The 13,208-nt window shown below is 38.3% G+C and overlaps 2 protein-coding genes across 6 annotated transcripts in view; one reads left to right on the top strand and one right to left on the bottom strand.

The window, feature by feature from the left end:
- The window catches only part of TAF5 (TATA-box binding protein associated factor 5), a 15,970-nt gene extending 7,605 nt beyond the window's left edge, over window positions 1–8,365 (top strand). Inside the window, exons 4-11 of the mRNA XM_077877783.1 lie at window positions 384–547; window positions 654–789; window positions 1,407–1,527; window positions 2,445–2,574; window positions 4,381–4,545; window positions 5,204–5,381; window positions 5,526–5,703; window positions 5,984–8,365. Of these exons, the coding sequence (XP_077733909.1) occupies window positions 384–547; window positions 654–789; window positions 1,407–1,527; window positions 2,445–2,574; window positions 4,381–4,545; window positions 5,204–5,381; window positions 5,526–5,703; window positions 5,984–6,201 (1,290 nt within the window). The 3' untranslated portion in view covers window positions 6,202–8,365. The remainder of the gene's footprint in view (window positions 1–383; window positions 548–653; window positions 790–1,406; window positions 1,528–2,444; window positions 2,575–4,380; window positions 4,546–5,203; window positions 5,382–5,525; window positions 5,704–5,983) is intronic.
- Window positions 7,032–13,208, bottom strand: ATP5MK (ATP synthase membrane subunit k). Of its 5 annotated transcripts, none has more exons than XM_077877789.1 (4): window positions 13,052–13,208; window positions 8,922–9,017; window positions 8,741–8,833; window positions 7,032–7,135 (listed from the first exon to the last, which is right to left on the bottom strand). In XM_077877789.1, the coding sequence occupies exons 2-3, from the start codon at window positions 9,006–9,008 to the stop codon at window positions 8,744–8,746; spliced, it is 177 nt and encodes a 58-aa protein (XP_077733915.1). In that variant the 5' UTR covers window positions 9,009–9,017; window positions 13,052–13,208; the 3' UTR covers window positions 7,032–7,135; window positions 8,741–8,743. The 5 variants fall into 5 exon arrangements, with proteins under 5 accessions (XP_077733915.1, XP_077733916.1, XP_077733918.1 ...); XM_077877790.1 differs by lacking the exon at window positions 13,052–13,208 and adding an exon at window positions 12,902–13,045; XM_077877792.1 differs by lacking the exon at window positions 13,052–13,208 and adding an exon at window positions 12,187–12,323.

Raw genomic sequence — 13,208 nt, 5'->3', positions numbered from 1 at the left:
GGAAGGCAGAGTGGGGAGGACAAAAGGCTTATCCCTGCTAAATCTCTTTTGTATCAGGAAAACAGTATTTTTTTTTTTTTCTAAAACCCTACCCAGTATATTTGTGTGTACATCTGTTGGCCAGAATGATGTTATATGGCTATTCCAAGCTGCAAAGGAGTCTGGGAACAGAAATGATTTAACCAAGCATATTGCTGCTCCAACAAAATCAGGGTTCTGTTAGTAAGGAAGAAGGGGAGATTGGCTCTTGGGTAGATAAGTATACAGAATCTGCTTCAGGGTATGTTACTGTATTTTAATTGTGATTCATCCTATCAAGATATGAAAAGGATGTCAATGAATGAAATATTAATCTTGAAAATGTTGGCTCCTTTGACTTGTAGGTATTCTTTGGTTTATTAAAAGAGCCAGAAATTGAGGTGCCTTTGGATGATGAAGATGAAGAAGGAGAAAATGAAGAAGGAAAACCTAAAAAGAAGAAACCTAAAAAAGATAGCATTGGATCCAAAAGCAAAAAACAAGATCCTAATGCTCCACCTCAAAACAGGTGAGGAGAAAATTTAAGGAACATGTGCTAAGTTTTAAGATGATCTGTTATTGTAGTGAATTCAGTTTCTTAATAGGGTAATTTTCAGTCTGTTTTTCTTTCACAGAATCCCTCTTCCTGAGTTGAAAGATTCAGATAAATTGGATAAGATAATGAATATGAAAGAAACCACCAAACGAGTACGCCTTGGGCCAGACTGTTTACCCTCCATTTGTTTCTATACATTCCTCAATGCTTACCAGGTCGGTAAGATAATTGTGCAATTTCTGCCTAGAGAGTCTTGTAAAGTGGTCACTTTCCAAGAAAAGAAACTTAGATGTGTTAACTAAGACAGATTTTTCTTTTTTAAATTCTTAACATAGCTTACAGAGAGAAGTTAGGAAAGGATAATTGGACACTGCTTGGAATAGATAGAAGGCAGTGTTGAAAAGACCTTTAGCAACTTGCAGGTGCCAGAATGTTGCTTGTTTCACTGATCAGAATTCTGCTAGCCTTTGAGGAGCAGGAAACTAATTCATCTCTATTGAACCTGGCTTAAGTATTTATATAAACTTAAAACTTTTTATTAAGGACTCAACATGTCTTTATAGATTGTTTATAATAAGCTGTTAAGGATATATTTAGTAAAGTACAGAAATGATTAAGGTTTTCTTCATGTGATTTAAATTTAGAGGGCAAAAGGAGTGAATGACATGTTCTCAAAGTAAATACTTTCAAACAGTGGGTTTCATAGGAGAAAATGCAATCTCAAGTGATCTCTTATATGAGAAAAAGAGTTATCATTATATATTTTCTAAGATGTAATTTTTTCCCTAAGACAGTATTGTTGAATGCAATGTTTTTATTTTTTTATTGGCAGGGCCTCACTGCAGTGGATGTCACTGATGATTCTAGTTTGATTGCTGGAGGTTTTGCAGATTCAACTGTTAGAGTATGGTCTGTGACACCCAAAAAACTTCGTAGTGTTAAACAAGCAGCAGGTAACTGAGATGACCTGTGAAGATGTGAACTCAGCTTTAGTTTACACCAATCTGGAATCCTTGGAGTATACACAAGAGATTGTGATCTCAGCAGAATTTCACTTGATTTTACTTTAACTCAAAATACTAACATTCCCAAGTGAAAAGTGCATTGGAGTGGCAATCAGGAGACTGGGGTGCTAGACTCGTTTAACTTTCCTGGACCTCAGTTTTCTCACCTATAGAATGGGGGGATTGGGCCAGAAAACTCTGTAAGTTTAAAAATCTAATTTTGGCTGTTCGCCTGTGAATTTTAAAAATGCCTTTAAAGTAAATAATGGGAGAGTACTTTCTGTTTTAGCTTAAAAATGGCTTAAGAAGAACTAATTTTAGGATTTCATTTTAAAGTTTCTTGCTAAATTTTAAACAAGATAATACATTATAAAAAAACTTTTAATATTTCCATAGTTTGCATTTATATAAAACATTATGATATAGTGGATTACTTTGAGTTTTATTTATTTATTGCAGATTAATTTATTAGAGAGCAAGCACAGAGGGAGAGGAAGAAGCAGATTCCTCTCTGAGCATGAAGCCCAACATGGGGCTTGATCCCAGGACCCTCGGGATCATGACCTGAGCCAAAGGCAGATGGTTAACTGTCTGAGCCAACCAGGCGCCCCTATTTTGAGTTTTAATCATAATTCCAACACTGAGTAGCTATGTGCATTCTGGCAGATTATTAACTATCTTAAACCTCAGTTTCCTCTTCTGTACACTGGGATGATTAGAGACATTAGCCCTGTGGGTGGTTTGTAAGAAGAACTGCTCAGATGTTAGTTCTTATGAACCATGATGTGACTACTTTAAAATGTTCTAATGAATGTATTTTTTTAATCAATTTATTTTAAAAAATCAATATTTTGGGATCATTTTAGATCTTAGCCTCATAGACAAAGAGTCAGATGATGTCTTAGAAAGAATAATGGATGAGAAAACAGCCAGTGAGTTGAAGATTTTGTATGGTCACAGCGGGCCTGTCTATGGAGCCAGCTTCAGTCCAGACAGGTAAAATACAATGAAAAATTAAATATTGCTGTATTATATTGAGATTATATAAAAGTTACTACTGGAAATGTGTTGGGAGATATTGTTAGAAAAATCTCATGGTTGCCTCTCATGCATGATCTTTTAGAATCCTGCCATTTGCTAATTCATCTTGGGGTACTGTGTACAAGATAGCAACTTAATTCAGACCCAAATTTATAGAATCAAGATGGACAGCTTCAGGGTTTGTTGGTTTTATTTATTAAAAATAAATAAATAAATATATATATATATATATAAATTTATTTATTTTTAAGATTTTATTTATTTAACCATGAGAGACAGAGAGAGAGAGAGAGAGAGGCAGAGACACAGGCAGAGGGAGAAGCAGGCTCCATGCAGGGAGCCTGATGGGGGACTTGATCCCGGGTCCCCAGGATCATGCCCTGGGCCGAAGGCAGGCTCCAAACCACTGAGCCACCCAGGGATCCCTGGTTTGTTGGTTTTAAAAATTAGCTTTAGTTTTTGTATAACTCCAGTAGGGGCTGAGTTGCTTCTTTGGGTTCCTACCTTGGGTTTGTGGCAACTCTAAATTCAGAACAGATTCCTTATAATAAAGGCATGTTAGCTGTCAATTGAAAATTTTGTGTAATCAAAAGTACTAAGAGGATAATACTGAAAAGGGAATTTGAAACCCACAGGTATTTGCTTATTTTTCATGATCTTTAACATTCTGTAGAAATGGGAGGGAATTATATATTCATAATACCATTTGTATCTTATTTGGATAATAGCTGTCAACCCCATGTGTATTTTCATTTTTATGAAATCTCGAGAATAAAAGAAACTGATAGCCAGATGATACATTTTTACTTGAGGGAAATCTCCGATTTCAGTGAAAACCATAGTAGTTTGAGTGGTTTAGCTTTTGTTTTTATCCCTAAAAAAGGTAAAGTATTACTTCCATGTCTATAGTGTTTGTTGTCAGACATTTCCTTCTAAATGTTTATACAAGTTATACATGATAGGAAAAGAGTATCTCCATTTTATAATAAAATAAATAATAAATTAAAATAAATAATTATTTTTAAAGATTTTATTTGAGAGAGCGAGTGAGAGAGAGAATATGGGGCAGGAGAGGCAGAGGGAGGGAGAAGCAGACTCCCCATAAGCAGGGAGCCTGATGGGGAGTTCAATCCTAGGACTCCAGGAGCATTGCCTGAACTGAAGGCAGACACTTAACCGACTAAACCACTCAGGTGCCCTGAGCATCTCCATTTTTTAAATTATTTTTTTAAATATTTATTTATTCATGAGAGACAGAGAGAGAGAGAGAGAGAGAGGCAGAGACAGGCAGGGGGAGAAGCAGGCCCCATGGAGGGAGCCCAACGTGGGACTCGATCCTGGGTCTCCAGGATCACGCCCTGGGCCGAAGGTGGTGCTAAACCACTGAGTCACCGGGGCTGCCCGAGCATCTCCATTTTAAAGAATTGTGGAATTTTAAGTGACATCTTCTATCATCTTTCTTAGCTTTTCTCAATTGACCTTTATGACCAACTATTTTTTGGTACCCTTTGGTATAATTTTTTTATAAGAACTGTGGTTTTCCCAGTATACTTTTAAAAATAATCTCATTCAGTAGGTGTTCAGTAGTGTCAGAGCTAACAGTTTAGTTAATTTTAACTTTTTGTTATCTACTGTGAATTCCATGTATAAGTAAAAGATGTAGCATGTCAGCTATAATTAACATATTCAAATGTACAAAGAAACTGGACAGGTTAACTAAGTTATTCTGGGAATCAAATATATTACCTTCTCTTCCCTCAGGAACTACTTGCTTTCTTCTTCAGAGGATGGAACTGTTAGATTGTGGAGTCTTCAAACATTTACTTGCTTGGTGGGATATAAAGGACACAACTACCCAGTATGGGACACACAGTTTTCTCCATATGGATATTACTTTGTGTCAGGGGGCCATGATCGAGTAGCTCGGTAAGAACATTGTGATCTTATGACTGGCAAAATTGTTTCTTTTGGGGGAATTACACACTTCAGCCAAACTTGTTTTCACTTGTTTTTTTGGGATCAACTTTTTGAGAATGTCAGCATTTATAGTACTTATTTTGAAAATGAATTTGGGAGGAGTATTACTATGTCTGCAATTCCTATCAAGAATCCTTTTTTTCAAAAAAAAAAAAAAAAAAGAATCCTTTTTTTCCCTCAAGTATTTAACAGGCTCCCCACCCCTCCCACCAGCTAGACTTTCACCACCACTGTGAGCACTGCTGGTGTTTTCCTGTGATCCCCTTTAAAGTTCAGGATGAGGTAACTCAAATTAGAAACTAATTTTATGGTGGCCAAAACTAGGGAAAAATACTTTTCTATGGGTTAGACTATGAATTGGGGTAGGAAAGGAGGTACATAACAGAGAACTAGAGAATTGAAAAAAAAATTATATTAAATCAACTTAGTTTCCCTTGAGAATGTTATATCGTCTCACTCATTCCACTTTTCCTTAGGTAGCCAGTGAAGGGGGTGGTGGAGATCTATTTGGAGTTAATATTTCACATGGGTGTTTCTGTATTTATTTTAGAATTTTGGCAGTTAACTATTACTTTTTTTTTTTTGCTTTCAATGCATTTTTTAAAAGGCTCTGGGCTACAGACCACTACCAGCCTTTAAGGATATTTGCTGGCCATCTTGCTGATGTGAATTGTACCAGGTTCCATCCAAATTCTAATTATGTTGCTACGGGCTCTGCAGATAGAACTGTGCGGCTCTGGGATGTCTTGAATGGGAACTGCGTAAGAATATTCACTGGACACAAGGTATTTTACACCATTGTTCTGGCACACAAGTTGTCTTTGAGATAATAACTATTCATTCCATTAAGCTTTTAAATTCTAGCATTTTCTTACTTTCTTAGATATTTTTAACCCACTTCTGATTCTTTCCATGGACTTCTTTTCTAGGGACCAATTCATTCCTTGACATTTTCTCCCAATGGGAGATTCCTGGCTACAGGAGCAACAGATGGCAGAGTACTCCTTTGGGATATCGGACATGGTTTGATGGTTGGAGAATTAAAAGGCCACACTGATACAGTCTGTTCACTTAGGTTTAGTAGAGATGGTGAAATTTTGGCCTCAGGTAAATGATTAGAAATGGCTTTGTGGTAAGGGGTAAATGGTATGTTAAAATGAAACAGTGTTGATTGACTGTGTTAGGTTTTGCTTCTCTTAGACACGACATGTGCAGACTTCTTGGGTTAAACTGCTTGAAATGGTCCTTTAGAAGGTAGAGTTTATTAACCAAGTTTAGATTTTTTTCACCAGAACTATATAGTAAATATATGAAGTGTATTTGACAAAATGTCAGAACTCAAATATGGTAGACTCTACTAAATAGTTTCCTTTTAACTTCCCCTTAGGTTCAATGGATAATACAGTCCGGTTGTGGGATGCTGTCAAAGCATTTGAAGATTTAGAGACCGATGACTTTACTACAGCCACTGGGCATATAAATTTACCTGAGAATTCACAGGAGTTACTGTTGGGAACATATATGACCAAATCAACACCAGTTGTACATCTCCATTTTACTCGAAGAAACTTGGTTCTAGCTGCAGGAGCTTATAGTCCGCAATAAACCATCGGTATTAAAGACCTTTTGGAAGCTACTGTTTGAAAAAGGGAGACTAAAAGCAAATACCTCAGTGATTAATATTTAAGCTACAAAGAATGTTTTGTCTATATGGATCTGGAAGGATGCTGCTTGGAAAATCTGAACAGGACAGTTCCACGTTTCTATAGCAACCACATTTAACTAATTTCCGTTAGTTGAATAAGAGGTATTATGTTTGTGGAGGGGACATTTATGGTGCTTTGGATTGTGTGGAAACTATGCATTTTCTGTTCAAATGCTATTTTAATTTATTATGTTTGAAAAAAAATCAATTGATTTCAATAATTCATCCGCTTCAAGATTCAAATTGAGTAATATAATACCATCTTGAATTTTAGCTGAAGAACTCTATGAGCATGTATGTTTTTGCTGTAAAAATGTAGTTACTGTATGGCACTCAAGTACTATGTTAAATGATCCACTAACATTTTTGCTTGGCCCATGATTAGTGGAATGTATGTTACTGGGTAGGGTGAACTACAATTTCTAAGAACTAGATGAACTACAAGCCAACCACTGACATCTGAATTTGTACCTGTTGGATTCTGAGTGCACCCAAACACTCTATAAACCAGGTGAAGAAATTTAGCTTCCATGTTCTACTTCAGCTAAAGCAGCTACATACAACCTAGTACACTTGAAGTCAGACAGACATTTCAGTTGCTTACCTCCAGTACTGAGCCTTGCTTTGGGAAACTAAAAGATTTAGACCAAGTCACTGCCAGTTTTTTTGCCTTCGTTGCATTTTGTACAGTTTTTATATTTTTGATATCTTGTAAATAAAGACAACCAGCTTTTCCAGGTTCATAATTTATTGTACAAATTGAGTATCACATGATGAGTTGACATTAGCTTTTCCAAGCATGGGAATTTAACAGATGAGGTCCAAGTTAAAGTCCTATAAACAAAGCAAAAATAGTTCAGACACAATTGTGTTCAACTCTAAGATATTCAGTAATTACTAGTATAGGACTATCCATGAACCCCCTGAAACTGAATGCAAATTCATCAGATTCTCAGTCAGTAACCACTCCAAAATGCAGGTATCTTTCAGCTTACTACAATTTAACCTTACACTTCACCTTTAACAAAAGAGCTGCCAACAATTCAGTATCATCCTGAATGTATGCTATTGGAAAAATCTAGTATACAAAGTAACATTTTAAAAAGTAGTAAACATATCAGAGATAAAATTTCTCCATTTTTATAATGGGGATACAACCACCCTCCCAAAGTTGGGAGGTACCTAATATGGAAACTGGGCAAAAACTCCGTTTCTCAGGAATGAGTCATGGGCCACTGCATTCTGGGGTATGTAGTCTTAGTCAATAGTTTTGAGATTGGAAAAGCTTTTAAGAGCAAAGGAAAAATTTTCTGTGGAGAACTAAGGAAGATAAAGATCTGGGTTTGGGGTTTTCTCCATATCATCTACTACCAAAACAATTATTCATTCAAGGATGGGCAAATGGAGGTTGTGGTGTGCCATAAGAAGAAAATGAAATCTATAAAAATTTAAAGAAAATATAAAATTGGTTATATAGAAATTTGAAGCTAGCAAAAAAATAAGATATATTTACAATGTATTTAAAAGATTGGTTTTAATAATTATTACATAAAGGACTTATGTAAGAGAAATAAGGTCTTCACAAAGGAAAAGACTCAATTATTAAATAAGAAAAATATATTAAGGGACTGTTAAGAAAAACGCAAACAGTAAACAAATGAAAAAATGCATTACTTCATCAAAAAGACACATTTTCACTCATCAAATAAGCAAAAATCAGAAACTGATTCAACATTGGCTAGGGCAGGAGACACCCTCTTACAAAGCTGGGCACCCCATAACCCTTGGGGAAAAGTCCTTAAGCTTAAAACAATCAAATAGGCAACACTACAGCATGGAAAAGAACATAGTAGTCTCTAAGCCCACCCTTTAACCCAAGCTCCAAAGCGTTCAATGCAATATTTCATATTTAAAAAAATTCTAATAGGGAACAGATATACATCAAATATCCATATACACTCATACATTCAACTACTAGAGGAAGACATTTGTTATAAGACAGTATTACAGACAGGACTCCTAGCCACTGAAAACCAAATTAAAAAAAAAAAAAAAAAAAAAAAAGCCAAACCAAAATATTAACAAAAATGGTCAAGGTACTGAGATATGAACAATAGTTTCCTCTTGTATGTAACTGCACAAGGACAATTTACTTTTATAGTAAAGGAAAAAACCCTACCAACATAATGGCTAAGTTACCAACTTTTATTTATTCTTTTATGAATAAATTTTTTTTAAAAAGATTTTATCCATTTATTCACGAGAGACAGAGAGAGGCAGAAACACAGGCAGAGGGAGAAGCAGGCTCCATGCAGGGAGCCCAACGTGGGAGTCGATCCCAGGTCTCCAGGATCAGACCGACCCTGGGCTGAAGGCAGTGCTAAACCGCTGAGCCACCCAGGCTGCCCAGTTACCAACTTTAAAATGTCAATTCCTTACCATTTATGTTGCTTTCACAGCTGGTGTTTTTTTAGACCTTAATTTGAAGTATAAAATCATCAAAGCAATGCCTCCGTATGTGGCCAATACACACTGAAAAAGAAAGGAGAAAGTAAACAAGAGCTAATGCCACCTATATTATACTAAATCATAACTGCTTAAAGGTATTGTTAATACTTACATTCATTCTACCTGTGAGAGTGTAAGAGTTGAAATATTTTTTGATACCAGTGAAATGGAATTGGGCATCAGTTTCTGGACCTGCCATGATTTCAAGCTTTAAAAAAAAAAAAAAAAAAAAAAAAAGAAAGCAATAATAAATTGGTTTGGATGCAATTTAAAAGAAAATTAAGTTTCATTTTGTTGTTGTTTTAAAGATTTTATTTTTTTCAGTAATCTCTGTATCCAACATGGGGCTTGAACTCAAAACCCGGAGATCAAGAGTCACATGCTCCACCAACTGAGCCAGCCAAGCACCCCTTGTTTTTTTGTTTTTCTTTAAGTTAAAGTCATTGCATTATAAATATTACGAGTTCTTATGTCTTGCCCAAAACAAGTAGCAAAGATGGTGAAAAACTTATTGATAAGAGAAACTTTCAGAAGGAAGACTTGACCTCGGTTGCTACTGTATAACATTCCAAAATATACATCAAATCATTTAGCACTGAAGAGAACACAGTAATCTCTAGGCCCACCCTTTAACCCAATATTGCTTGATACTGTTTTTGGTTCTCACTACATCATGTTACATTGTGCATGGACTCAATCATGCCTACTCCTTTTAAGAGGAGTAGCTGAAAGTTGGAGCTTCTGATACATTTCAAAGTTTCTAAGAAGGGTAACCACCAAATAAACAGCTCAACTTGCAACCCCTTTCACAATTTTTCTTTTCCTCCTTCTTAAAGATTTTATTTATTTATTCATGAGAGAGAAGCAGGCTCCCCACAAGGAGCCCGATGAGGGACTCGATCACAACCCGAGCCAAAAGCAGACAGACGCTCAACCACTGAGCCACTCAGGCACGCTCACAATTTTTCTTATAATTTTAGGAATGGGAAGAGAAGGGATCATTTACTAAATGGAACTGATACTACCATTTTTTAAAAATTAACATTATTTTAACAAAAGGGATGTACATCAGAGTATAAGAACTGGAAGTGGGACACCTCAGTGGCTCAGCAGTTGAGCATCTGCCTTTGGCCCAGGGCGTGATCCTGGAGTCCCAGGATCGAGTCCCACATTGGGCTCCCTGCATGGAGCCTGCTGCTTTCTCTGCCTGTGTCTCTGCCTCTCTCTCTCTCTCTCTCTCTCTGTCTCCCATGAATAAATAAAATCTTTAAAATATATATATATATTTCCACAGTTTAAAGAATTTATAAGAAAATGCTGGTTCAAGTTCTTAAAGATGGAGATCCTACCAAAATGCCATTATCAAAGTCTGTCAACTAGTTATAAACAGGATACTCACTACCTAGGCTACGGTGCTGTCAGCATCTAACTCCCACCCCTAGGATACATACTAGCTATTGGAGGTATCAGGAAAGCTGGAATTCCCACTTCTTACACCAAAATAGGTAAAAGATCTAAATATAAATAGTAAAGCCGAGGAATCCTGGAAGAAAACATGGACCAGTATTTTAGTTACCTCAGGAAAGGGAAAATATAAAGGCCAAAAACTCAATGGGAAAACACAAAAGTGATCAAAGAAATGTAAATGAGGCCGATATTAAACTATCAGACTAGGAAAAATAATAAATAGTAAGAATGAGAAAATAAAGCATTTCCTGTTGCCTGAGTGTAAACTGGTACTTTTCCTAAGGTGCAATTTTGCAATACCTATCAAATTATAAAATTAATATACCCTTTTAGGTAGCTGGTTCATTTGTTCTCCAGGAATTTACCCTTAAAGGAAACATGTTCTATGGGTCAAGAAGGATGACTGAAATACTGTTTATGAAAATAAACGGGAAAAAATGAAAAGTTAATCTACATACAAGAGACTGATAGTTTCCATTTGAGGAACTACAATGTGCAGATATTTATGCATGGACATGGGAAGATGTCCCTGTGTATGTTTAACTGAAAAAAAAATCTATTTCTGGACATTATACTACATAGTACATAAATGGTTCTCAAGGTCTGGTTCCTAGACCAGCAGCAACACCACTGGAAACTTGTTGGAAATGCAAATTCTCAGGCCTGACCTCAGGCCTATTCAGAAACTCTGGGGCCCAGGAGTAATCTGCTTTAATATGCCCTCTAGGCATTTCTTATGCAAGCTAAAGTTTAAAAGATACTGCAGTAATAGAAAACCAAATATTTGTTATTAAATATACAGAAAAAAAACTCTGGAAAAATATGCAACAGACTTTTAAGAGGAGTTATAAGTACCTATATATTACACAGGCATATATTTGTTAAAATAAAAAATAACAAAAGCACATTCAAAGGTCACCAGAACACTTGAAAATTCGTATGTATGACCGCCTATCTACCACGACCGACGCCACGCCGAGTCGATTGGCAACATAGACGAGCCGGTCGAGGTCCGGTCGAGATTGGTAGGCAGTGGCTGTGACTCAGCTGGCTCTTGATGAAATGGAAGAGGGAAAGATCTGTGAGGAAGTCGTTGCTATGGAAACTGGCACTCCCCTGTTTACCATTCAAAGGCCTTCAGAGGCGTTCTCGTGCACAGAATTGGCAATGAAAATTTGGACAAATGACCTTAATCCTGAAGTTTCAATAAGGTTCTTGGAACAATGAAGGAAATCCAAACTTCCTTAAGTCTCCTCAGGGGACTTGGCCTTTCCAGACCAAGAAGGGAAATCTCCATTAAAATAAATCTTTTTAATGTAGCTTTTATGTTAATGGTTTCATTTTACTAGACCTACTAAAGGCATAGTTTCCCCTCCATTAATCTTCATGATACACTTTTGGATTCTTTTGGTATTAAGTAGGTTTCTAGGAGAAACCTTACACAAAACAGGAGCTTAACTTTGCCGTTATTATTTAAATGATAACCCCACTCCCTTGTGTGTAACAAAAATTTTTAGGAGGACGTGGTGTCCAAGTGAAACAATTTTAAAGCGCCCTAAATTTCTCTCTACACAATATGGTAGGAAGGCTTTGATATTCCACAGAGGACTAATTCTGACTGCAGGGAAGGGCATGGCATAGGAACTGAGATTTAGTCTGGATCTTGGAAGACTCTTGTGCAGGTGAGATGGAGGCACGAGTCCGGAGTAAAATGTTGCCGGTGAAATAAACAATGGGATAAAAGCCTACAAGCACTGGGGCTTGCCCCCTTCCGCGAGCTGCACGTTACTTTTGGACAAAGATCTCCAACCCTTGGGGCTAGAGCACCCTCTGTGGAATAACTCGAACTGAGACCTTACTCCTTTTTGAACCGTACAAAGTTTAGAAAGACACAACAAGGAACAAATTACCTAAGACTAATAAATGCACTAACTGCTAAATGGTAGGTAGCCCGTGGAGAAGTCGAAGCATGGGGTCTCACTCTCGTTTCCAATTAACGGGCCTACCGCGAGTAAACAGGAATGACGCCTTCCACGTCTTTCTTCACCTGCGAAACGGGCATTTCAGAGAAGGCCCAAAGGGACCAACTGCATTTCCCTGACTGGACACCCACCTAGCTGGAGCGGTGAGATCACGAGGTAGAAGTCGAGAACCACTCGGGTACCGAAAGCAGCCTTCTGCACTTCAAGGGGGGTATTCGGCTCCCTGTTCTGGCTGCCCCTTAGAGGGAAAAGGCCTTCCCGCTGCGATCCGACAGCCTGGACTCTAACCCGCGGACCGCCGGCCTGGCCGACTGCGGGCGCCGGGACGCACACATTCCCGCCTTGACAAAGGCTGCAGCGCAGCTAAAGGAGGCCTCGCTGGCCAGCTCCCTAGGCACAGCACAGTGGAAACAGACTATGGGCATAACCGAGGAAAACAGGTTAATCTGGCCAGAAGCCCGAGTTTCATTCAGTATTACATCGCTAGGTGACCTTGGGGGGTGTCCCTTCGCAGCGGGCCTCATTTTTCCTCATCGTAAAGGGATCCAAGGGCCTTTGGGAACTATGGGAGCCTCTGGGACCTCCTATCCTCCTCGCCCCTTGGATTCCCAGTCCGACCCTCGCGCCCTGGCTCCCTCGTTACCTCCAATTCCTTTCCCCAATTCTCCGCTGTTCTCGCTCCCCAAAGCAAAGACCTAGCGGCGTTTCTGCATCAGGAACGGTCGGAGTTTTGTGCCACCCCTTCACAGCGGAGGCACGAAGCCTGCGCCGGGGATCCCGTCCACACACCCACCTCGCAAAAGGTAGCAACTCCACTGGTTGTGTCCTTCAACGTACGCAGCTAACCTGCGGCCGGCCGGAAGAAGCCGCCTCCCCCGCACGCGTTCAACGGGCCAGAGCCTATTCAGCCTTCAGCGTCGATTGGCTACGGCCCGAAGTCCCGCCCTTCC

This window comes from Canis aureus, chromosome 29 (assembly GCF_053574225.1).
Source record: "Canis aureus isolate CA01 chromosome 29, VMU_Caureus_v.1.0, whole genome shotgun sequence".
NCBI lineage: Eukaryota > Metazoa > Chordata > Mammalia > Carnivora > Canidae > Canis > Canis aureus.
The sequence above is the reverse complement of the archived record's forward strand: the minus strand, read 5'-3'. Positions and strand labels throughout refer to the sequence as shown.